Source organism: Marmota flaviventris, chromosome 15 (assembly GCF_047511675.1).
Source record: "Marmota flaviventris isolate mMarFla1 chromosome 15, mMarFla1.hap1, whole genome shotgun sequence".
NCBI classification, from domain to species: Eukaryota; Metazoa; Chordata; class Mammalia; order Rodentia; family Sciuridae; genus Marmota; species Marmota flaviventris.
Window position 1 is genome coordinate 36,142,023 of NC_092512.1, and position 26,193 is coordinate 36,168,215.

At 36.9% G+C, this 26,193-nt stretch overlaps 1 protein-coding gene across 2 annotated transcripts; it reads left to right on the forward strand.

Annotated features, from left to right (window-relative positions):
• The first annotated feature begins 569 nt into the window (after positions 1-569).
• Positions 570-15,362, forward strand: Pabpc1 (poly(A) binding protein cytoplasmic 1). Of its 2 annotated transcripts, none has more exons than XM_027948697.2 (15): positions 570-1,272; positions 4,075-4,268; positions 4,468-4,583; positions 6,716-6,855; positions 8,392-8,486; positions 8,788-8,925; positions 9,125-9,220; positions 10,975-11,247; positions 11,439-11,529; positions 12,052-12,162; positions 12,256-12,410; positions 13,006-13,090; positions 13,519-13,649; positions 14,037-14,130; positions 14,907-15,362. In XM_027948697.2, the coding sequence occupies exons 1-14, from the start codon at positions 1,080-1,082 to the stop codon at positions 14,127-14,129; spliced, it is 1,911 nt and encodes a 636-aa protein (XP_027804498.1). In that variant the 5' UTR covers positions 570-1,079; the 3' UTR covers position 14,130; positions 14,907-15,362. The 2 variants fall into 2 exon arrangements, with proteins under 2 accessions (XP_027804498.1, XP_071458309.1); XM_071602208.1 differs by having other exon boundaries at positions 6,716-6,846.
• The last annotated feature ends 10,831 nt before the right edge of the window (positions 15,363-26,193 follow it).

The window sequence follows — 26,193 nt, forward strand, 5'->3', positions numbered from 1 at the left end:
CTCCACGCACGTTTCGGAAACTGGGCCTGCAGGGGATCACACCGGCCCACTGGTGCCCAGCCTCCCTCGGGATCCGAGCGAGTGGAGCCGGGTGGCAGCGGCGGGAAGAAGCCCCTGTAGACAGCGCACGTGGGGGGAGGTTGGCGCTGAGGAACCCGGAAGCCCCGCGCACCGCCCACCGCCGCGGTGACGGGTTAACGCTCCTCCCGGTGGAGGTGGGGGCGGGGTGTGCGCGAGGAGGGGCCGTCCCAGCGACTCCTCCGAGGACCGCCCGCGAGCGGCCCTCCCCTCCCCCACGGCCCTACGCAGCGTGGCCCCGCCCCCGGACGCGGCGCGTGCGCAGAAACCCCGCCCCTCCGCCCCAGCCCCACCCCCACACCCGCAGCAGCCGCCGCCGCCACCTCTCCCTTCCTCTCTGCTTTTTCCTCCTCCTGTTTTCTCTTCCCTCCGCCCCCTCGCCTCCTTTTCTCCTCCTCCTCCGGCGCCGACGCTCGCGTAGGGCCCTGGCGTCAGACGCGCGGGGGCGGGGCGAGTGCGGCGGGGGGTATAAGTAGAGGGTGCAGGAGGCGGTGCTTCCCCTTCTCCCCGGCGGTTAGTGCTGAGAGTGCGGAGTGTGTGCTCCGGGCTCGGAACACACATTTATTATTAAAAAATCCAAAAAAAATCTAAAAAAATCTTTAAAAAAACCCAAAAAAAATTTACAAAAAATCCGCGTCTCCCCCGCCGGAGACTTTTATTTTTTTTCTTCCTCTTTTATAAAATAACCCGGTGAAGCAGCCGAGACCGACCCGCCCGCCCGCGGCCCCGCAGCAGCTCCAAGAAGGAACCAAGAGACCGAGGCCTTCCCGCCGCCCGGACCCGACACCGTCAGCCTCGCTCCCAGCCCGCAGCCCGCCGCCCGCGGCAGCTGATCGACCCCGTTCTGCGGCCGTTGAGTAGTTTTCGATTCCGGTTGATTTTTGTCCCTCTGCGCTTGCCCCCGCTCCCCTCCCCCCGGCTCCGGCCCCCGGCCCCAGCACTCGCTCTCCTCCTCTCACGGAAAGGTCGCGGCCTGTGGCCCTGCGGGCAGCCGTGCCGAGATGAACCCCAGCGCCCCCAGCTACCCCATGGCCTCGCTCTACGTGGGGGACCTACACCCCGACGTGACCGAGGCGATGCTCTACGAGAAGTTCAGCCCGGCCGGGCCCATCCTCTCCATCCGGGTCTGCAGGGACATGATCACCCGCCGCTCCTTGGGCTACGCGTATGTGAACTTCCAGCAGCCGGCGGACGGTGAGAGCCAGGCCCGGAGGGCGGCGGGCGGGCGGCCATGAGGCTCGGAAGGAGGCGGGTGGCTAGGCCGGCGGGCTCGGGGAGGGGAGCTGGAAGGCATGTCAGCCCCCGAGGACCGGAGGGGAGACGCTCGGGCGCGGGCACCCCTGACTGTGTCTCCCGGAGCCACGTTACTCTGCCCGGGGGCACCCACGCAGCCGGCAGCCGCACGCCCCTTGCATGCCCGGCCACTTCCTCCTTTGCGACCATTTTCTCGTCTTCAGCCGCTCTCAAACTTTAGGGTGATGACGCGCCAGGGGGGTGGGAGAAATACGCTTCTTCTACTGCGCTCCCGCCAGTAACCGCGGGATTCTGGGGTGCAGGTCGCTAAGCACCTTTCTGGGGGAGTAGGTGTAGGCGCTGACACCACCCAGGGCTCTGGCCGGCGCCCGGGTCTCTGAAGGAAGTGCAATTCAGTGCTTGAAAAATACCACGTGTTGAACCCTGTAACCTCACAGGCCCGAGGCCTGTTCTGCTACTGGTCCAATAGCTAGGATTGGTAGGGGACGACCACAAGGCCTTAGAATAAAGTTAATACGGTAATGTGTGGTGGTGGTCCTCAGGTTTGTGGTTTTTTTTTTTTTTTTTTTTTTTTTTTTTTTAAGGCATTAGTGACTGATGAAACGCAAATGACCAGTGGGACATGAATTTGGGGTTTTCCCCTAGACAAGCATTTATCTTGCACTAAATGTAGAGTGGTGGGAGGAGGGGATATGGAAGAAAATCTTTTAAATGACAGTTTCCCAGACAATTTAGGTCAGTTTTATCAAATTGGTCCTTAGTTTATAGTACTGGTAATGTGTTCAGTGCATATATGTACGTGATTTTTTTTTTCATTTTCCTGAAATAGCTCCTGTGGTTTTAAGGAGTTTTTCTTTAGATATATTAGCTACTTTTGGCTGTAAATGGCACTCATTAGTGTAATATGGGGGACTGACCATTAACTCAAATAGTTCAAGTTTCTTTTTATTTTTAAAATGATCCAGAGTGTCGTGAATCTTGAAACGATTGGATACAGAATAGATGGAAATGGTTTTGTATTTTTATTTTAAAGTTAAAAAGAGTTAACAAATTTTGATAAAGGTAGGGTCTGACCAAGAGTTTTGTATGTGGTTCGGTTGACTTTTCAGAAGACAGCTTCACTTATCTGACCCAATTATGCCCCCTCCATATTTATTTTCCTTTATAGAAATAAACTTCAGTTCAATTAGTTGTTAATGAGATTTTCAATAGATAGCGTTTATACTGAGATTAGCGTTTATACCGAGATTTTGGGTAAGGCGGAATATTGAGTGACAAGGAACCAGAAGTTGTAAAACTACACTGCAGTTTTCCTGCCCTTTTGCTCTGCAGACAGTCACTTCAAGTATCACTTCATAACAGTTCTGAAGTCTGAGTAGTATATATCACTGGATATAAGATTAGGGAAGATAACCTTTTGCAGCAAGTAATCACAACATTAAAAACTTGTTAAAAAAATAAATAAATAGATGAGTTCTAGAAACATGGTAACTTGAAAGTTTGGGTTTTTTTTAAGTGTCACACTTTTAAATCCCAAAAATCTATTTTTTTTATTTCTTGGGATTTGTATATGTACAATTTACTATCTTTCCAAGTAGTTTTTCTATTTCCTTTAAAAAAAAGAAATATTGCTGCATTGATGGAATAGCCTCAGAAAGTGACCAGTATTCCATTTAACAGGAAGAGGTGACTCATTCAAAAGACGCTCAAGCACAGTCAGCTAAAAAAAAAAAAAAACTGGGGGAGCTGAGTAGGTGTGGTCAATTGATAATGAGCTGACAGCTGATTATCAGGATATTCTAGAAGCTGGAACTTTTATAGAAAGTTGCTGGAAATTTTGTCCCATCAATAACTTTACAGTTAACGTTAGCATGGAATTTGTCAAGTTGTTTCAATGCTTCAAATGGACTATTTTTATAGAGATTAGTCTTTTTACTTAAGTTATGTTTTTCTATTTAGTTTTTAGTGTTTCTTTAATAGGTAGAAGTGCACATAATTCAAGCTTTCACAGATTCCAAAATTAATTGTACGATAGATTTTCAAATTTTCTAGCACTCTACAGAAAAACTTGAGTAAATTGTCACTTGTTAAATAAACCAGAGGTCTAAGATAAAGTTAATTTTGTGTGTCAAGAAAGTGTTAAAAGTGGTTGTATCTATTGTAGATCAGATATTCAAAAATTCTGAGATTATTATGCAATCAGTATGTCCAAACATTAGACATATATTCAGATCTTACTGTAGCTTTACATTTTTTTTCCATGGCAATAGGTAGTTGTGTTATGAAAATCCAAATTCAGGAACCAATTTTTGTTTTTTGAGTGAACTGTTGGCAGTGATGAGCAATAGAATGACCAGTTTTGACAAATAGGAAGGAGTGCTTAAGTCCAGAAACTGTTTTCAGCCTATTGATAATGTACAATTGCCTAGTCTTTTGTGTTGCTTTTAACAGATTGTATGAGAAGGAATCTCTGTTTTATGATGCCTAGGAACAAAAAGGTGCTTTTAAACTTAATGGCATTTGAGGGAAGATTGTTTCACAAATACATTATCAATATGCCATCCTTTCATATGTGAAGTCTGAGGCTTCTGATTATTTTTCTTTTTGCATTATACAATGTATAGCTGGACTAGGGTATAGTACTTGAAAAGTCCAACCATCTTGAAGTTTTTACAGTAATAAAAAACTTACAAGGCCAAAGTTTTTACAGTAATATTCACTCAGAAATTTTTTTTCTTACAGCGGAGCGTGCTTTGGACACCATGAATTTTGATGTTATAAAGGGCAAGCCAGTACGCATCATGTGGTCTCAGCGCGATCCATCGCTTCGCAAAAGTGGAGTAGGCAACATATTCATTAAAAATTTGGACAAATCCATTGATAATAAAGCACTGTATGATACATTTTCTGCTTTTGGTAACATCCTTTCATGTAAGGTAAGCAAAAATGTGACAGGTAAACATTCACAGTGTTTAGCTTCCTTAGTTTAGTCCTTAAAATAGCAACTGTGCTGTTAATGGCTGTCTTTATTTCCAAAATATCTGGGGTTAGTCACTAACAAATTATCTCTGCACACTGGAAAAATGTTAAATCAATAGCAAATAATGAGAAGTGGCTATGCATTTTTTTCCCTAGGTGGTTTGTGATGAAAATGGTTCCAAGGGCTATGGATTTGTACATTTTGAGACACAGGAAGCAGCCGAAAGAGCTATTGAAAAAATGAATGGAATGCTTCTAAATGATCGCAAAGTGTAAGTATAAAGATTTAGTTTGTATTTTCAATATGCTTTTAATGGTTCCAGGTCCATTTTAAAAGTTAGCATGTTTGTGCTTTTAATAAAGAAATGGTAGAAATTAATAAACCATATTTCATAGGTTTTATAATTGTATTTTCTCCACATTCAGTGTAACATACAAATAATGGTGGATTTAATGTAATTGGTCAACCTTTAAACCAAAAAGAAACAGAAGATAAATGGGGGGGATATAAAGCTTTTCCAAAATAAATGTATTTTTGAAAAATTCAAAATCCAGGCAAACTTTCCTCTGATACTAATTAAATTAGTCCGTTTTATATTTGAGGAAATTGTGGCTAAAATAATTTAATTTTACACAATGTTATTGACAGATGGGCTGACCTATACACTGGGTAGTCTGCACTCAGCCCATTCTGTATGACCATGTTGCTGGGACTGCCACTATTTATGATCAAATTATAAATGAAGCAGAGTTAAGTCTGATTTGTGATAAATCTTTCTTGAAATATTGATTAAAGGTTGCAAACTGTAATGGCACTGATTAAAACTACAGGGCTATTTATCTTAAATACCATTTACTTCTTTTAATCATCTGGGCAAATGAGAGATATTCAGCATCATTTGTATAGGTTGAGCATCCCTAACTCAAAAATCTCTGAAATCTGAAACACTCTCCACCAACATGACAACAAATCCAATTTTGACATATTTCATTCATTTTAGGGGTTGCTTAACTAGTGAAGTCCATAAGATATTCCAGATTTTAAGACAACTTCTGCATCGGGAATGATGGCACATTCCTCTAATCCCAGAAATTGGCTTGAGGCAGAAAGATTCCAAGTTCAAGGCCAGGGTTATCAATTTAGTAAGGCCCTAAACAACTTAGACCATGTCTTATTTTTTTTTCCCCCTTAAAAAGGTGGTATGTATTTAAGTGGCAAAGCATTCCTGGGTTCAATCTCCAATGCTAAATGAAACCACTTATGGTACTAAGAATTTCAAATAAAGGTTACTCACCTTATACCTACAATTGAAATGCTTGTTATCATAAATTCAGGGGAAAAAATTAAAGGCACATTCATCACTGACAAGATCCAGATATAAAGACTGATTTTGAGTATATAATAATGTAACTTATGGAAAATAGTGTTTCACTATGTAGAATTATAAATTCACTTATAGGTTGGGCATGGGAAACCATGCCTGTAAAATTTCAGTGACTCCAGAAGCTTGAGGCAATGGGATACAAGTTCAAGGCCATCCTCAGCAATTTAGTGATGCCTAAGCAGCTTAGTGAGACCTTGTCTCCCATAATTAAAAAGAAAAAAGTTAGGGTATGTAACTCAGCCATGGAGCACCATTGGATTCAATCCCTAGTACCAAAAAAAGATAATTTATATTCCGTTTGAACTATGATTCCTATGACTCTGTCCTAGGAACAAATATAAAGTTGCAAGAGCAGAAATTGGCAGTGTTTACAGTGAACATTTATGAAACCAAGAGCATGGAGAAGGTCCAACTTATTTTTGAAGAGGATAAAAGAGAACTCTCATTTCCATAAATGAATATTTTTGAACAGAGGGCAAAAAGACACAATTTGAATGGAATTATAGCTTTTTCCCCTCTGTACTTTGCTATGTATTACAGTATTTCATAACATTACTGTTTTTATATTGGGAAAACTGTTTTTAAAAGCATTCTGTTGGTAATACACTTCAGTTATGTCAGTCATTTGCATTCTAGAAATACAAGTACAGAATTAGGAAGCTTAAATTTATGTTTTAGGATATGGCAAATAAAGTACAAGAGACACTTTAAAATAGCGATCATGAAAGCTTTTATTTAGGTCTCTTCATTGACATGGTCACACACAATTACTTGTATTGATAGGAGTGATCCCTTTAGACCTGGATTAGCCAGAGAGAACAGAAGTGTGTGTTAAGAGAAACATTCCTGTATTGTGGTTGTAGTTAAAAGTTTCTTTTTTATGTATTTCATGTTTTAATGTCTTAAGTTCCTATTTATATGTGTAATGTGATTTTTATGAAAATTCTCAATAACAGTTTTGAAGTCAACCATCAGACTTAATTAACAGAACCTAATGTCATAGTCCTTACATATTTTAGATTTGTTGGACGATTTAAATCTCGTAAAGAACGAGAAGCAGAACTTGGAGCTAGGGCAAAAGAGTTCACCAATGTTTACATCAAGAATTTTGGAGAAGACATGGATGATGAGCGCCTTAAGGATCTCTTTGGCAAGTTTGGTAATGTGTCTGAATTAAATTTTTACACTTGGAGTTCTGAGTAATTGCTCAACATTTAATGTTGACTGATACTTGATACTAAAAAGTAAGTGAGATGAGACCAAATACTTGAAAATACTAATAGATACTTAGATTAAGCTGCAGATCATTATACTATAAAGTATCATATAAGTAGAATTCTATACAGTTTAGATTAAAGGTTGATAGCATTAGATTAGCACAGTAAGGTGTGACTGAAAAATTAGTTTTTTAAAGGCTTTGTACCATTAAGATGCTGGAATTTAGGCCCTAATAGGGTCCCATCTCATCAGAGGCAAGTATTTGATGCAGCCAGTTTATAATGGAATTCAGTGGCTAGTTAACAGGTGTCTAGTTAGGCTATTGGGCCAGTTGCAATATCATCATGTTTGAGCAATTTAAAAATAATCCCATTCAAAGATGAAGCCAAAGGTGGCCATCTGCATATATGAGATGTTAAAATATTTTTTCCTTGCTTTTCAAACTTCATCAAACTTACTAATCAGCCTTACTTTGGGTTAATGGAGTTAACAGATCAGAAAATGAATATTTTTATTGTACATTTGCAGATAATTTACTTGGCCTCAGTCTTTGCTTTCCTCCTGTTGAACTTAGAGGTGGTACTTCAAGTAATTAGGAAATTGATAACTTTTTGTTGCCAGATTAGCATGCCATATTGAACCCTCCTTTAAGCAAACAGTTATTCTGCACAAAGATAAATCATGTAAGATACAGAAGATAACTGATGTCATGATTCATATATTACCCTAAGTCTTCTTTAGTCCAAATCCTTTTGTATATTTCATGTCCTCTATCTAAATCTTTAAAAATTAGAAGTTATTCCTACAATTGGATTATTGTGTTTTATCACTTATCCCAAAAGATTCGTGCTTGTGAGTTGACTACCAGTATGTAACTATTCGGATATTTTGTTTTACATAATAGAGGTACATTAAATGAAAGAGTCTACCTGTGCCTGTATATCTTCTAGATTCTCTATAATCTAATGTAATTTTTAACCTTTTTCTTCCCCTACTTGACTGAGATAACCACCCATCTCACTTAAATATTTTCCACTTGAAAAAGGTGAGGAAAGAAGCATGTGTCTTTAGCGATATGACTCTTCCTCCAGATAATTGTTATTTTTTACCAGAGGGTCCAGCCTTGTGTTCTCTCCTTCCACTCCCTATTGAAAAGCAGATGGGTCAGGAGTTCCTAGTTCTTAATTCTGAAATGTAAAACTATTAGCTAAAACCAGAAACTCTTTCTATTACAGTTTTTAACTTATAGTTGGATAAAATATTCCCCAAAGTAGAAGCTAGAGTCAGAGTAGGAAGTATTTGTTTTTTTAGAAGTAAAGAACACCAAGTGCCTGGAACATGGGAGACTTAGGGATCTCTGGGGTCTTGAAATTATTTTATCCCCTTTTCCCCCATGCCATTGTTTTTGTCTGTTGCGATGTGAGATATATGAACATTTTGTGTGGAATATCTTTGAATTATTAAAAAAATTTTTTAGGACCTGCCTTAAGTGTGAAAGTAATGACTGATGAAAGTGGAAAATCCAAAGGATTTGGATTTGTAAGCTTTGAAAGGCATGAAGATGCACAGAAAGTAAGACTTAAATATAATAATTAAATGTAGTGTGGTCTTCCTGTACCCTTATAGTAAGGGGGGGTGTATAGAGTTAATTTTTTGAAGTTTATGTGCATGTACCAATGGCTATTTTCATATTCTTGTACTCGGTTTGCATATATGCATGAGTTCAAGAATATAAATTGGGAACCTATATTGTCCTCAAACCTCAAGATTGGGGATGGGTTGTCTTTAACTTAGTAATCTAACAAATTCTACTTGTTAAGAATGAGCTTTTATATTACAAATTATTAACTTAAATGTTTATGATTCCTGTAAGGCTGTGGATGAAATGAATGGAAAGGAGCTCAACGGAAAACAAATTTATGTTGGTCGAGCTCAGAAAAAAGTGGAACGGCAGACGGAACTAAAGCGCAAATTTGAACAGATGAAGCAAGATAGGATCACCAGATACCAGGTTCATTTTTAATTGAACAAGCAAAATAAGACAGGGACGAGGAAACCTATTTTACGTTCATTTCAGTTACTTCCAGGTAACTGAGGGTTTGAGAGGGGAAAGAAGAAATGGGATAAAGGAATAGGAGGTGTGCTTAGGTACCATTGTGGTGGGTTTTTAAAATTTTTCTTCAGTTTTTCTTTTGCCCCCTTCTTTTTAGGGTGTTAACCTTTATGTGAAAAACCTTGATGATGGTATTGATGATGAACGTCTCCGGAAGGAGTTTTCTCCATTTGGTACAATCACTAGTGCAAAGGTGAAAGTTATGTTTTTTACTGTTCTGATATTTTCATTCACATGAGTCTGTCTGAGTAGTCAAACCCCAAGCAGTGAAGATAGCGATCATATTTCCTTTTACCTGAAATTAGAGATTATGAAACAATAGTAGTAGTCTAGTTCAAACTCTGAAATTTTGATTTAAAAATTTCACTTCTACATGTTTTTATCTATTTTCTATTACAGTTTTTAACTTATAGTTGGATAAAATATTCCCCAAAGTAGAAGCTAGAGTCAGAGTAGGAAGTATTTGTTTTCTTAGAAGTAAAGAATACCAAGTGCCTGGAACATGGGAGACTTAGGGATCTCTGGGGTCTTGAAATTATTTTATCCCCTGTGTCAAGTTCAGTGTCCAAGAACTGCTCTATCTATGCAAAGTTTTTTTGTGTATATAATTTTTACTCACCCCATGGCAGTCTTTCTTACTCAGTTTTTCCCCACAACCCCATTGACAAAGTGATTTTATTTTATTTTTTAAGAGGTGAAGTGGATGCATACAAATAAAAAATGCATGTGCCATGTTTGTTTTATGGTTCAGCCTGTGCTTTTCTGGTAATACTCTGAATATGATAGAATATATTCCTGAGTGTCTATCCTTAGTATGGTTCCTGAAAGTTTAAATTTAAATTGAATATTGTGTATCAGTTTCTTTTGATTTATATAAAGCATGCATGTTTTAAGTCCTTTGTGGATTATACTCTCACTTTGCAGGGAGGTGAAAGGTTGTAAGAATTTATTCTGGAACAGGAGATCATTTGTTAATGCTTACTAGAAAAAAAAGTTTTAACCAAGCAGAATAAAAGGGTAAAATAAGAAAGAAAAGCCCTCTATTCCCCATATTCAGTTTGCAAAAGAATCTCTTATGATTTCCATGTTGGAAATTCCGTACCTGGCTTTTAGCAATAAAGGTGAAAAAAATACCTTAAATACAAATCAACACCTATCATTATATGAAAAGACAAATCGTGTAGTATGACTCCTTTTTCTAAAAACTGTTTTTTGTATATATATATATATGTATTAAAAGTCTGAACAGTATGGAAAATCTGTATATTTTATTGTTACTTGTTTGGATAAACATGTAGGTGGTTTTTCATGTTTCTACTATTAGAACCATTGCTCTAATGAACATTCTTACATCTAAGTTTATAGAGTTGGAATTGGTATTTATATGGCATGAATATTTAAAATTGAGACAGCCAATTTATGCCAAAAAGGCTAAACAAATTTGCATTGGTCTTGTTTCTTGACAGAATTTTCAATTGAGTAGAAAGTGGGATCTCATCTTCTCACATTGTTTTTTTTATTTAATGAGGTGTGCTTTTATGTGTTCACTAGTTTTGCCTTTGCATTATTCTATATTAGGTTAGATGTATTTTTTAAGAGAACATTTTGGTAGTCCTTTGTTTTATTTTGTAAGTATTTTCTCTCACATTATCACTACTATTCAATAAATAATCTTGGAATTAATATTAAACATCTGAAATCTCAAAAAGTTACTGCTGTGCCTCTTTATTTCTTCCAGTTTTCTTGCTTGGCTAGGAAAATGTATATGTGTAATATTTGGATATTGAGGAAGAATTAATTAATAAACTCAAGGGATTAATAGGATTACAGCCTTAACAGAATTTAGATACATGATTCATTGATTAAAATTGATTCTTAATTGGTAGTACTTTTTTCTACTTCATTCTACCATTACATTAACTTTATTTTTTATTTATTTCTTAATAGGTTATGATGGAGGGTGGTCGCAGCAAAGGGTTTGGTTTTGTATGTTTCTCCTCCCCAGAAGAAGCCACAAAAGCAGTTACAGAAATGAATGGTAGAATTGTGGCCACCAAGCCACTGTATGTAGCTTTAGCTCAGCGCAAAGAAGAGCGCCAGGCTCACCTCACTAACCAGTATATGCAGAGAATGGCAAGTGTACGAGCTGTGCCCAACCCTGTAATCAACCCCTACCAGCCAGCACCTCCTTCAGGTTACTTCATGGCAGCTATCCCACAGGTAGGTTTTCATGTTTGATCATTGCTTAATATGTTTTGTGTCTTCCAAAATAATAAAACCTACTGTGGATTATGATTGAATTGGAAAAACGCTAATAGAGTGTGAGGGCTGTGTGTTTGAAAACAGATAACTAGTTGCCTTTTTTTTTTTTCATAAAATTAATATATACATTTATTTGCTTGTTTTTGCAGACTCAGAACCGTGCTGCATACTATCCTCCTAGCCAAATTGCTCAACTAAGACCAAGTCCTCGCTGGACTGCTCAGGGTGCCAGACCTCATCGTAAGCCTTTTAATTAAGATTGGGAATTTGATTAAAAATATACATGAAGCAAATCAAATTAGCCTTCTGTTTCCATGGTATATTATTGCTGTTCATAACTTATGGTTACAGGTGTTCGTTTTTTGATGTTATAGTTTTTTGTTTTTTAATAAAAATGTTGTATCATTCCTGTCTTAGTGAGACAGTAATGTCTACTGTTTTCCTTTATGAATATTTTGGGAACAAATCTTTTATTTGGTTAGGTAGTCATCTAATCTAAGCATCAGGGTCCTGTCCTTTAAGTTTTCCTCTGTGGAATCAAGGTAAAATGTTTTCATGTCTTAGATTAATAAGTACTTGTCATTGTATGAATTAGTGTTATAATTTACACTAATCTAAAAAGTCTAGGAAAACAATTTTGAAACTCAGCTTTTAAAAAATGGACCACTTTCAGCCTTTTGTGCAAACTTAACTCTAAAGCAGCATAACCCATTCATTCAGTGAGGTTTCCCAGTTAATATATGTTCGTATCTTTAAATGCAGCATTCCAAAATATGCCCGGTGCTATCCGCCCAGCCGCTCCTAGACCACCATTTAGTACTATGAGACCAGCTTCTTCACAAGTTCCACGAGTCATGTCAACACAGCGTGTTGGTGAGTCTTAACCCTTTCTGTAAAGAATTGCTCTCTAATTTGAAATAACATGGTAAAAAAAATGGGGGGAATAATTTTTTCTTTTTTTTTAAGCTAACACATCAACACAGACAATGGGTCCACGTCCTGCAGCTGCTGCTGCTGCAGCTACCCCTGCTGTCCGCACCGTTCCACAGTATAAATATGCTGCGGGAGTCCGCAATCCTCAGCAACATCTTAATGCACAGCCACAAGTTACCATGCAACAGGTGTGGATTTTAATAATTCTTTTATTAAATTGACAGTCCTTGATCAAAGTAAAAATGTGGAGGCAACAGTATGATATATGAAAACTTAGCTATCTGGAACATCTTGCTAATTATTAATTAATGATTGAATGAAAAATGTTGTGTCTTCTACTGAGAAATTAGACAAGTACCCGGAATCCTCATCCTGAATTACTTGTGTGGTTTAAGAATTTCGTTGGCATAGTTGTTAAGGAAGAAGTAAAGGAAATTTGAGTTAACACTGATTTTGGATTTGATCTTCTAACCATGGGATCAAACAAGTTAACAGAATGAACGAATCCAAGAAATACTAAGTATAAAAGATGGGGTTTTATTAAATTTGAGAGTGCATATCTGAGCTTGTACATGTTACTAGCTATCTTAGCCTATATTTCTAATTTTTATACGTTCCACAGTTTATACGTTCTCATTCAGTTTTTCTCAATTATGTTTAAATGGCAGTCTGTATCACTGCAGTGATTACCTCTTGGTGACTGTTTGTATGTGCTACTATTACTGTGCTTAGAAGTTTTCCTATTTTATGTCTATTTTATGTGTTATCCTATTTTATGTCTAGCCTGCTGTTCATGTACAAGGTCAGGAACCTTTGACTGCTTCCATGTTGGCATCTGCCCCCCCTCAAGAGCAAAAGCAAATGTTGGGTAAGTATCTTTGACCCACCTTGTCGGTAACAAAGGCTAGAAAAGTTAAAAGTTCACTTAGACACTCTGAACTCAGAAATGCCTAGGGCAGATATGTTGTTGATAATGGATAAGGTAACAGGGAATTAACTTGGATCCCACCCACTCCCATTTTTGGAAGGAATTTGAACCTAATATGAAGACAACTTTTGACTTATTTTGGGCACAGATTTAACAGCTGGATAAGTAACATCACTTGACTGATACCAAGAAGAATTACTGCTTTGTGCTTTGTGGTCGATCTTGTTCTTCCTGGTGAAAGAATGAAATGATGGGTTGTGGGTTAGCATAATACACTATATACAAAAATAAAATTCCTAAACAACAGTTTAACATGGGGTCTTTAAATTTTTTGATTGAAGGGAGCTTTTGAATGTTTTCGTTCCTAGGTGAACGGCTATTTCCTCTTATTCAAGCCATGCACCCTACTCTTGCTGGTAAAATCACTGGCATGTTATTGGAGATTGATAATTCAGAACTTCTTCATATGCTTGAGTCTCCAGAGTCTCTCCGTTCTAAGGTAATTTATCATATGTCTTATTACCTCTTATCTTTCAGGGCTTTTTATAGGAACTTATTTCTAAAGAACATTTACATAGTGCTTTGTTCAAGCTATGCACTGACATAGGAGCTTTATAAGTATTATAAATCCTTACAATAGTGACGGCCACCCTGGTACTAGTTATCTATCCTTGTTTTGTAAATAGGGAAACAAGAAGAGAAGTTGAATGTTGGGCTCAGTGTTCACACCACTAGTAGATGGCATTCAGTTTAGCTCCAGCATCCTTAACGACTGCTGCTTATATCAGTTCTTTCCAATTTTCATCTGAGGATAAGTTTGTCTTTTAGAATTTTTATTTTCATTTGACTCCTTTCCTGAACCATTTTGTTTTGGCTCTTTCATTAGGTTGATGAAGCTGTAGCTGTACTACAAGCCCACCAAGCTAAAGAGGCTGCCCAGAAAGCAGTTAACAGTGCCACTGGTGTTCCAACAGTTTAAAGTGAGTTTACTCTTTTGTGGTCTTTTTTTTTTTTTTTTTTTGTATCAGGAATTGAACTCGGGATACTTGACCACTGAGCCACATCTCCAGTCATATAGAGAGAGCGTCTCTCACTGAGTTGGTTAGCACCTCACCGTTGCTGAAACTGGCTTTGAACTCAGAATTCTCCTGTCTTAGCGTCCCGAGCCACTGTAATTACAGGCATGTGCCAGCATGCCCGGCTTCCTTCATCTTCTATAATAGTTTGCTGAGGATGTTTTGAAGCATACATAGCAAAAAAAAAAATGCAATTCCAAGTAATTTATGTGTTCCTAGTTTTTAAAAATATGTAAAGAATTAATGGAATGTTCACCTGTTAACCCTGATCATGGCTAGCATTTTTTAAATCACAGTACTTTTGAGATTTTGTATTGTGAACTTTATAAGCTGTCTTTATTAGGTGGTGGACATAATAGTTGTCCTTGGACCTTTACCATAATTGCCTGTCATTATTCCCAGGATATAAGGATAGCTTTACAGCTGTGTACAGCTAGGATCTGGGATCTGGGGTTTGCTAGTGCTTTTTGTTAAAGGACCAGGTTTTGTGAGACATGTTGTGTCTGTAAGAATTTTTCTATTTTAATGTTATATTATAAAAGTAGCTATTGGATGGTATGGAATGGAATGAGTATGGTTGTTTTCCAGTAAAACTATAGAATTTTGGCCAAGGGCTTTTTTATTTGATACTGACAAATACCAGTATTTTTCTTCCTAATTTTTTTATATTACATTTTCAGATTGATCAGGGACCACGAAAAGAAACTCGTGCTTCACCGAAGAAAAATTATCTAAACATCGAAAAACTTAAATATTATGGAAAAAAAACATTGCAAAATATAAAATAAATAAAAAAAGGAAAGGAAACTTTGAACCTTATGTACCGAGCAAATGCCAGGTCTAGCAAACAGTGCTAGTCCTAGATTACTTGACTGCAACAACAAAAAAAAAAAAATTAAAAAATCACAAAAAAATAGTAAAATATAAAAACAAATTAATGTTTTATAGACCCTGGGAAAAAGAATTTTCAGCAAAGTACAAAAATTTAAAGCATTCCTTTCTTTAATTTTGTAATTCTTTACTGTGGAATAGCTCAGGATGTCAGTTCTGTTTTAAGTAACAGAATTGATAACTGAGCAAGGAAACGTAATTTGGATTATAAAATTCTTGCTTTAATAAAAATTCCTTAAACAGTGCATGGTTATGTTTATTTTATTTATCTTGGTAATGAGCATGTGTAAATAGGTAATATCTTAATGGTGCAAAAATGGGAGTACCTGTTACATAAGATTCTTTCATAAAAAATGTACTATATGTAAAACAGCCAGTTACTGTAATGTATTTCATGGATTGAGAATTCCATATGAATCCTTGAGCCAATATAGTTAAATGGTTTTTAACATTTGATTTATAAAAATTAAGACCCATTAACTTTTGAAATTATGGTAGTTTACCACTTGAGATTTCTATACTAGAAGATAATTAGCTAACCCCTATTTACAAGGGACAAAACAGTAACAGTGGCTTTTTATTTGTTGGAGAAGAGGGTACAGATAACATGGCTTTAGTATAATTTTTATATTAAATGTTAAGCTAGACTTGGCTTTAAGCATTCTTTTCAAGGATGGGTGTATTATCTGCCCTTAGGCCGAGGACATATGCATATAACTAATGATCCCATGCAGTTTGCATTTTTGAAAATGGTTTGATTTTAACCCCTCTCCCATTCTACATACTACTGCAAGTTGGCTTTCTCAGTTGCATATCTGGTTACCTCATGACCATGCTAGAAACAGGTCTTCTGAATAAAATAAAAACCCTGGTTTGTGACAGTGACAGCTATGCATGATGAAGCCTTATGATTCTTCTTGACCTGGAATGTTTTTCAATTTGCCAAGTCTTGAAACAAAAGATACACAAACCTAAACCCTCCTACTCTCTGGCTAAAAACCGGGGCACCCAGTGGACAGTCTTGCTGTAGGCATACCCTGGAGGGAGTGATTGTTCACTGAGAATTTCTTCTAAGAAGGATTGACTAAAGTGCTTTAAGGAAGGCAGAGACTGTTACCATCTTAACATTTTTAGTACAAAGTTTCCAGTTTTGAACTTCTAAAGGAACAGGCTTTAGCTTTAGGACACTGAAGTTTTTAATCTGTGAAGTTCCCTACTAGTTCCCAAAACAAGTGTTATGGTTAGGGTTTGCATAGATAGCTTTATACATGGTGGTTTGGAATTAAGTATTATGGGAAATGTGTTAGTTGTAGCAAGTTTACATGATTGCTGGGTGCGGCCAACAAATCTGCAAAGTAGACCTTTATGATTTTGTAGGAGTTCTTTTAGGAGAAACAACAGTCAATTACTTGAGGATTCTGTATTCACAAATTTGTTAGCTGAACAAAAATCATTTGCAACCCCCAAATAGCTGTTTATGCCACTTTCCAGTCATTCATGGATATGTGTTGAGCAACAAAAATCAAGTCATCTGACATTCTCCTGGATGAGATTGGTGATTTCTTGTTTTTGACTATCACACCAAACGTCCCTTTTTGTGATCTATCTGGTGCCATGTTAACATTTTGTAAGCTTTATGTTGGTGATTTAGCCGTTCAGAATGGCCCCCAGACAGGAGTTATCCTGGTGTTGGCTGTGAGTTCAATGTTAATTAATATATAAGGTGTCTTAATGGAACCAATGTAAAACGCTAGGCTATGTATTGATCTACTGTTAATTACATGAGGGGCTCATAGGAACCTTACCCCCTGTATTTTTTCTGGGCGCAGTGAATTCAGTATTTACTCATTCAGTATTGGTGTCTTTACAGAAATAACTGCTATGAATGATGAGAATTCACTGGTTATACCCAGTAAGTACATAGTTTTGCAGTCAGCGGTAGTTGAAACTATCTAGTCTCATAGGATTTGAGGTGGAGAGCAGAACTGACTTTGAACTGTCATCTATTTTTCCTTATAAGGCATATGTAAGGCTACATCATTTGGAGGTTTTGACAAACTAGGTGTACATGACATTTTTGAGTACTAGACCTAACCTGTAGCCTAGATTTTTTTTTTTTTCCTTTTCTCCAATTCAGCATGTATATTAAGACTTGCATAGAAAAATAATGTGTTATTTACAGTATGTTATCTTTCATCATATTCCTTGCCCTTCAGCTCAAATAGACCACAAGTGAGAGAGATGGAGAGTACTTTGAAATTCTCTGATTTTGATGTGGAACCGTGGCCTCCGATTATTCACTTGGAGTATACAACTGAAGAGGTTCTGGATACTTATGTTTAATGTATGCATTAGACTAGGACTCATGAAAACAAAATGAGTTTGGTTCAAGTTGGAAGTTGAATTTTTTTTTTTTTATACTGGGGATTGAATTCAGGGGCAACACTGAACCACATCCCCAGCCCTCTTTTGTATTTTATTTAGAGATAGGGTCTCATTGAGTTGCTTAGCACCTCACAATTGCTGAAGCTGGCTTTGAACTCATGATCTTCCTGCCTCAGCCTCTGAGCTGCTGGGATTACAGTCGTGTGCCATCGCATACCTTTATTTTTTTTATATGGTGCTGAGGACTGAACCCAGTGAGTGCCTCACACATGCTAAACAAGTCCTCTACCTTTGAGCTACAACTGTGGCCCTAAACTAATGAATTCTTAATCTTAACTTCAAATTGACTCCCTCTTAAATGTAACCTCTCCTCAGTTAATCTCAGGCTGGATTTAAGGATTCTGGGTTTTCACCTTTCTGCTGTACACCAATCACTTGGATACATCTCAGGTGTTGTGTCTTCTCAGCCATTTGATTTCAAGTGCTATGTAACTCTGGTTGAGTTAACAGGGTGACCTAATTTTCACATCATAGCTGGTACCTTGTTTTATTCAAAACCACAATTGTGGCAAATGTGGGAAAAATTGTATAATCTACAAAGAAAAAAAAACAGTTTACTTTGTTACAATATCTTAGGAAACTTGGGACAGTATGGGACATAACTTTTATTTCTGTAGAGAAAAAAAGCTCTTCACTTTAGAAGTCAAGGATATTTGTGTTATTTTTCAGGAAGATTCCACAAAATATATAGTCATTGATAAAGCATATATAAGCAGATGGACTAATAGTTGGTGGTAGGGTTTTGTTTCTAAAACCACTTCAAGTGAAAAGGTGTGTGGTACATGGAATATTTGTATTATGCTGATTTCATATTGCCAACTAGATGTGCCAGCCTGACATTCAAAAGTGCTTTAAAGGCTTTAAAGTTAATATTTCCAAACAAATCAATAGAAGATGTTCTCAAACATAAAAAATTATAATGTAGAAGCAAGCAAATGCTAGATTGTATGTCCTTTTAATTTTTAACTTATTAATTTTGTATTTGTATAGGTAAATAAATTATAAGTATTGGTGAAAATTCTTTAATACTAGGTGACACAATTGTGACTTACAAAAAATATTGTGAAGTGAGAAATGAAGCTGCACTAAAAGCATCCCAGGGCACCTGTGTAGAGCTATAAAAATCATAGACCCATTTTTTTTGTAATAATGGAAGAAGTACCTGATTTTTTTTTTTTTAACCAATTTTGTAACTGCTAGTATTAAGTGTATGGTGCATATTAACTTATCAAGTGAATTTTTTTTTTCAGTGCTAGGGATTGAACACAGGGCCTCTTACATGTTAGGCAAGCACTCTAGAGCTACATTCTCAGTCCTCAAATGAACTATGCACTAACTCACTTGATGCTTATAACCACCCTATGACATTGGTTCAGTAACAGTAAATTGAAGCTTCAAGGAGTGACTTGCCCATAGTCACATAGTAGGTGGTAGTGGAGCTGGGACTTGAATCCAGGCCTCTAGTTCTTGAGTTTGTGCTGTTAAACTCAGCATAGCATGCCTAATTGCTATGAATATAGTAAAACTCTGTAAGATCTTGGGTACCTAGGCAACCTTCAGCCTGGGAGAATGATAGGCAGGGAGACACAATCAATTTTTCATCAAAGTGCAATGTTAAAACAAGATGCACATTCTGAGGTAATCAAAAAGGAGTACGTCACTATTTAGAAGAAGTAGTAAAACTAACCAGGCTAAGCATAAAATTCAAGATCAGCTTTTCCTTTCTCTGAGCATTTTGGACTTCCTGGGAACATCAAACATCTCTTTGACCCTGTGATCATTTTTCTGAACTTGAACTCAAGTTCCCATTCTAGATTTTCTTAGAATGGGCAAATAGACTTAATCAAAACATTTTGATTACCATAAGAATTTAAAAAACCTATGGAATTAACATTCTGACCCTGTATTGCTGTGCCAATTAGATGCCAATCTTTTCTCAACAGTTATTAAGATATATGTTGGATAAAATGTCAATTGCTGCTGCTAAAGAAGAAATTTCCAACAAATGAGGAAGATTTTCTTTGAAATAACACATACTCATAATAAGTGGCAAAGCCTGGTCTAGAACTCCCAGCTCTCTGACTTCAAGATCTGCGCTATTAAATTTTAATTTAGCTTTTATTTCTCTTCCTAATTTTTTATGCAGATCTCTCTGTTGACAAGTTATTATTTTAACTTATAAGCAGTCTATGGAGAGACACTTTGTGTGATTGTTCTGTTCCTTATACCTCTTCCCACCCCGAGATTTAACATTCATTAATTCTTGAAGACTGGTTGAAGATGGCGATTTTTCCAATTTCACAACTCTCTTCACACATATCAGGTGAAATAATGACATCCCTTCTATATTTACTGAACTTAGGAATTCCTGTTTCATACCAAGGTTAATAATCTTTTATATCCTTAGTTTTATGCCCACTTTTGCTCAGACTGGGCCAATGGGTGTCTCTGGTCCTGTGTGCATGTCTCAGTCCCTCATCATGTTTTTGAACACTTTCTCACTATTCAGCTTAAGGGATATATAAATATAAATATTGTCCCTTCCTTACCCCAGCCCTGGACCAGCCATTTTGGTAAGGAACCTGGTTCTTTTGCAGAGAAAAATACTTTAAAAGCAAGATGAAGGTTTTAGGTATGGTCTGCCATTGATTTGATGTTTCTTTGCCTTTGAGAGGAAATACAAGAGTTATAAAAGTTTATACTGATACACCAAAGCCTACGCAACCCCCAGAACATTCTCTTTCTTTTATTTTCCATATCTATATTTCCATTCTTCCACAGTAAAAATCCTGGCTTCCCAACATCTACACATTTACTCAAACTTAACTAAATACAGTTTAGTTTCACAATTGGCACAACCATACCTCTACAAAATATAACTACTTAGAGTCCAAAACTTATTTACAAATGGCCCATATTCAAAAGTTATTTGGATTAGTATTCCTACACCCCACCTTCCTTGGGTAGTTATGCTATTTATTTGAAATACAGTTGGGTTTCTTTTTTTCTGTCTCCTGTCTTTTCCATTTGATTTTTTTAAAAAAAATATATTGATTTTTTAGTTGTACGTGGACACAATATTTTTATGTGATGCTGAAGATCGAACCCAGTGCTTCATACATGCTAGGTAAGCGCTCTACTGCTGAACCACAACCCCAGCCCTCCATTTGATTTTTAAAATATGTAAAACATTAAAACACATACTGGAATTTTTCTCTTACAGAAAATTCCTAGAAATGGAATTGCTGGGTAAAGGATAAATGCGTATGTATTGCCAAATTCCTTTCTATACTGTCTTGCATTCCCCAATAATGTGTGCCTGTGCTTGTCAATGCAGCATGGTATTTGGGAGTGCAAGCGGTGCTGATGGGTGAAAAAGGTAGGTCAGTGTAATTTTAGTTTGTATTTTTCTTAGCATGAGTGAAGCTGAACAGTTTTTATTTATATAAGGACGATTTTTAAAATCTCTTTTTATGAATTGTCTATACATATACTTTTCTATTGGGCTTTTGTTCTTTTTCCACTTTCATTGTAAAGACTTTTACATATTAGGGATATTAACCATTTATTTGTAATAAATGTATTTTGAATTTGTCTTTTGTATTTTTGTTTATGGATGGTGGCTCTTTGCCACACAAGTTTTTTTTTTTTCTTTAAATTTAGTCAAATGAGTCTACCTTTTATTTCATTTGGATTTTGAGTCACAGAAAGACTTTCTACATCTATTTCATGGAGAAATTCATTCTTGTTTTCTTTGCCATTTTTAGAGTTTTGCATTTTACATTTCTAGATCTCTGATTTATTTGGAGTTTATTCTTGTGTATAATATGAGAAATCCATCTTAAGTTTACTTTTTTCCATGGACCACCAGACTTTCTATTTCTCACATCAGGATTCTCTGGAATCTTCTCTGGGCTCTCCAGTAAAACTGGAGTGCAGGAGAGGCACACAGTTCCTCTCCTGAGAGGTCCTACTCTTTCCCTTGGGAGTGTCCCCTTTTCCTTTTGCTATCCCTTCAATAAACTCATGCTTGTTACTCTAAAAAATAATAATAATGATTCTACTTTTTTTCAAATGGCTGTCCATTTCTAATAGTTATTTGAAAGCCTATTTTTGTCAGTGTCTTGAGATGGCAACTTTATCAGATCCTAAACTTTCATTTGTTGGTTGCATTTTTCTGTACTCTTCCTTTAATCTGTGTCTTCACACTCCGGTACAATACTCTTCATTACACCAGCTTTCTACTATGATTTCATACCTTGGTGACCAGTGTCTCCTCAGAGCCCTACTTTCAAAACATTTTCCTAGTTGTCTTTGTACATTTATTTTTCTGTATGATCATTTCAGTTTGTCTAGCTCCAGGAAAAAAAAAATTTCTTGATAATTTTATTAGGATCACATTAAAGTATGTATTAACTTACAAATGAAACTTTAATGAAATAAAAATATCCTAACCAAAAATACCTGTATTTTTTCTATTTATTCAAGTTTACCTTTTTGTCTTTCAAAAGTATTTTGCAGTTTAATTCATATAGGTTTTTGAACATTTCTTGATAAGTTTTTTCTATCTCTTTGTAGTGCTGCGGATCAAATCTGGAGCCTTGCACATGCTAGGCAAATGCTGTATCACTGAGCTAAACCTTCAATCCCTCTTGTTAAGTTTTATTCCTATTTTAACATTTTGTTGCTTTTGTAAATGGAAGTTTGTTTCTTTCATTATGTATTGTTACTGGTTATTACTTGTGCATATGAAAGCTGTTGATTTTTATATGTTGACTTTATGTCCTATACATTGATTTTTTTTAAAAAAACTGAGTTTATCTTTTTTCTCTAGGGTCTCTCAGGTGTACTATCACATTGTGTGCAAATAGAAATAGTTTCACTTTTTGAATTTTTATGCTTTTCCTTTATCTAATTGTATCAGTTGAATACCTCCCATGTACTATTAAGTAGTAGTGGAGATAGCAGAAATCTTTGCCCTGTATTTTACCTAAGTGGAAATATTTCTAGGGTTTCACCATTATGTAAGAGGCTGGCTTTAGGGTAAAGATATGTATCTCCATGTACACACAGACAAACATAATTCAGATAGGATACATACACACACACATATATATATATATATATATATAAATGTATATTGTCTAAAATAAATGTGTGTGTGTGTGTGTGTGTGTGTCCATTGTGAATTGTCTTTAGAATTATACAAGGGACCTTTGGCTCATTTGAGTCTTTATGAGCCAATTAGAAAATGTCTTTCTTTTAACAGGTTGAATGAAGCATATTCACATTTATGATATAACTGCTATGTTTGGTCTCTATCAAACTAATGTGTGTTGTAATCACTAGAAGTATAATGTGACATTTGTTGTTCTTTATTTGGTATATCATTTTTGCTATTTTAAAATGTTCCTTTTGATACTTAGGAAAGATTGAATTTTGTTCTAATTATATTACTTTTTTATCTTGTTAAATCTTTTTATTTTTTGTTTATCAATTTTTTTTTTTTAGTTGTTGACAGACCTTTATTTATTTTTATGTGGTGATGAGAATCAAACCCAGTGCCTCACACATGCCAGGCAAGTGCGCTTCCACTAAGCCCCATCCCCAGCCCTGGTTTATCAATTTTTAATGGTATCTTTTGACTCCTATGTAGTAACTATTTAACAACCAATGATCTTATTCTATTTCCCTTTCTCTTTTTCTTTTTGTCATTTTTCTCCCTTTTTTTTTCATTTCATTTAAACTTGCAATCATACATAAATGTACAGAAAACCATGTAATAAATCTAGTGTTACCATCATCCACTTTGAACAACTATCAACACTTCAATTTTCTTGCATCTCTCTCTCTCTCTCTCTCTCTCTTTTTTTTTTTTTTTTGTGTGTGTGTGTGTGTGTTTGTGTGTGGTGCTGGGGATTGAACCCAGAGCCTTGTACATGCAAGGCAAGCACTCTACCAACAGAGCTATTTCCCCAGCCCCAATTTTCTTGCATCTCTGTCCCCCAACCCACATATTTTGAAGCAAATTTCAAACATCATAACATTTTTCTATACTATTTCAGAAGACATTTATATAAGATACTCTATTGCCACAATATCATCATCCTAGCTAAAAGAAATTGACAAGAATTTTTTTAGTATCATAGAATATCCAGTCAGTGTTTATATTTTTTCAATTGTTTTGAATTTTTGGCTCTAATTATTGGTATTGGCTGGCATAGCTCTCTCTCTCGCTCTCTCTCTCTCTCTCTCTCTCTCTCTCTCTCTCTCTCTTTTTTTTTTTTTCTACTGGAGATTGAACTCAGGGGCATTTGACCACTGAGCCACATCCCCAGCCCTATTTTGTATTTTATTTAGAGACAGGGTCTTGCTGAGTTGCTTAGTGCCTCACTTTTTGCTGAGGCTGGCTTTGAACTCGCAATCCTTCTGTCTCAGCCTCCCTAGCTGCTGGGATTATAGGCGTGCGCCACCACACTTAGCTGGCATAGGTCTTTCTTAAATTTTTTTTTAATAGTTATAGATAACAGCGTGCCTTTATTTTATTTGTTTCATTTTTATTTGGTGCTAAGAGTTGAACCCACTGCCTCACACATGCTAAGCAAGAACTCTGCCGCTGAGCTACAGCCCCAGCTCTTGAGCCCCTCTTTTTTTAAAAAAACTCTTTTTTTTAATATTTATTTTTTAGGTATAGATGGACACAACACAATGCCTTTATTTTTATGTGGTGCTGAGGATCGAACCTGGGTTCTGCCCATGCTAGGCGAGTGCTCTACCGCTGAGCCACAATCCCAGCCCCTTGAGCCCTCTTAAGTTAAACTTTTCTACCACTGATGGCTAGTGATACTGATCACTTTTTCACTTTTTCCTTGCCTTTTTTTTTTCTGGTACCAGGGATGGAACCCAGCAATGCTCAACCACTGAGCCACATCCCCAGCCTGTTCTATTTTTTATTTTAAGGCAGGTTTTTCACTAAGTTCTCAGGCCTTTGCTAAGTTGCTGAGGCTGGCTTTGAACTCATGAACTTTCCACCTCTGCCTCTGGGGACACTGGGAGTGTGCCACCATGCCTGGCTTTTTCCTTGCATTTTTGCTATCTTGTTTTAGGAAACATCTGTTCAAGTCTTTTGACTGTCTTTTTTGAATCAGGTTTTCAGTCCTTACTGTTGATATGTAGAACTTCTTTTTATGTTCTGGATATAAGCCCCTTTGTCATATGTGTCTGGAATATTTTCTCTTATTCTGTGACTTGTTTATTCATTCTCTAAATGATGTCTTTTGATGAGCAGAAGGTTTTCATGTTTATAAAGTCCAATGTATTGATTTTTCTTAAGGTTCATATTATTCATGTCTCTCTTGGTACTCAGCAATGTAAAGATGTCAAAGGTCCTATACTTAATAAATTGCCATGTGATTGTGGGAGGTGGAAGGACACCAAACAGCACAACCTTAGGGGCTAGCCCAGTTATAGCATATTAGAAAATGAATGGACTGTTTTGTCCTTCCTCTACTTTTAACAAATAAAAGCTCCTCCTAAAAATCAATCCAGAATAAAGCAAAAGGAATAGTCCCTCATAATAGGGGCGGGGTGTATGTTTGGAGCAGGGTATGGTAAAACTCAGAAATGTTCATTGCATCCTGAAGAATGATTTTACCCTTATTTTTTTTTTCTGGTGGTGGGGGGGTGAGGGAACCAAGGATTGAACTCAGGGGCACTAGACCACTAAGCCACATCCTCAGCCCTATTTTGTATTCTATTTAGATTCAGAGTCTCACTGAGTTGCTTAGCACCTCACTGTTGCTGAGGCTGGCTTTGAACTTGCGATCCTCCTGTCTCAGCCTCCTGAGCCACTGAGTGATTTTACCTCTTTAAAGGATAGATTTTTGATGTGACCTAATCAAAACAACCAAGCCTATGTCCAAGCCTCAAATTCCATGCAACAACAGAGTTGCTGTATCAAAATGTCCTGTTTTAGTGCCAAGAGTGTGCTACTTTTAAGACAATTTAATTTACTTTGAAACAATCACAAAAGGTATAGAAAAGTTGGAAACACATATGAAACATTTATTTTCTAAAACCATTTGAGAGTAAATTGTCAACATAATGCTCCATGCCCTGAATGCTTCAGTATTTATTTCCTATAAATGAGGACATTTTCCTGTATAACCATATACCACTATCCAGACCCTCCTACCAGCCAGTCTTCAGAACCCATTTAATTTCTACAATTGTTTCAGTAATGTCCCTCTATAATAAAGGACCTAGCTCAGAATCAGTCGTTCCATTTGGTTGTCACACCCCTTTTTATCATTCAGTTTGGAGCAACTCTTGAGTCTATTCTTAATTTTCATAATCGTGACACTACTGAACATTAAGCACCAGCTATTCTGTAAAATATCCCTACAGTGGGTTTTTCTGCTGCTTCCTTATTATTAGATTGAGGTTAGACACTTCTTTAGGGGAAGCCATCACAGGCTTGATTCTGCGCTCTCCTACATCCTTTCAGTTGGCCCCATGATTTCATTTTGTCCCATTGCTGATGATGTTCATCTTGAGCATTTGATGAAGTGGGTTTCTGCCACTGTAAGGTTGCTATATTTCTCCTTGTAATTAATATTTCGAAACTATGTA

Bases quoted from the DNA above. Each gene is read 5' to 3' on its own strand.
- Pabpc1 (XM_027948697.2), top strand. From the start codon at position 1,080: ATGAACCCCAGCGCCCCCAGCTACCCCATGGCCTCGCTCTACGTGGGG. The intron at 6,856-8,391 runs GTAATGTGTCTG...AAAATTTTTTAG, and splicing joins GGATCTCTTTGGCAAGTTTG to GACCTGCCTTAAGTGTGAAA. The intron at 13,650-14,036 runs GTAATTTATCAT...CTCTTTCATTAG, and splicing joins CAGAGTCTCTCCGTTCTAAG to GTTGATGAAGCTGTAGCTGT.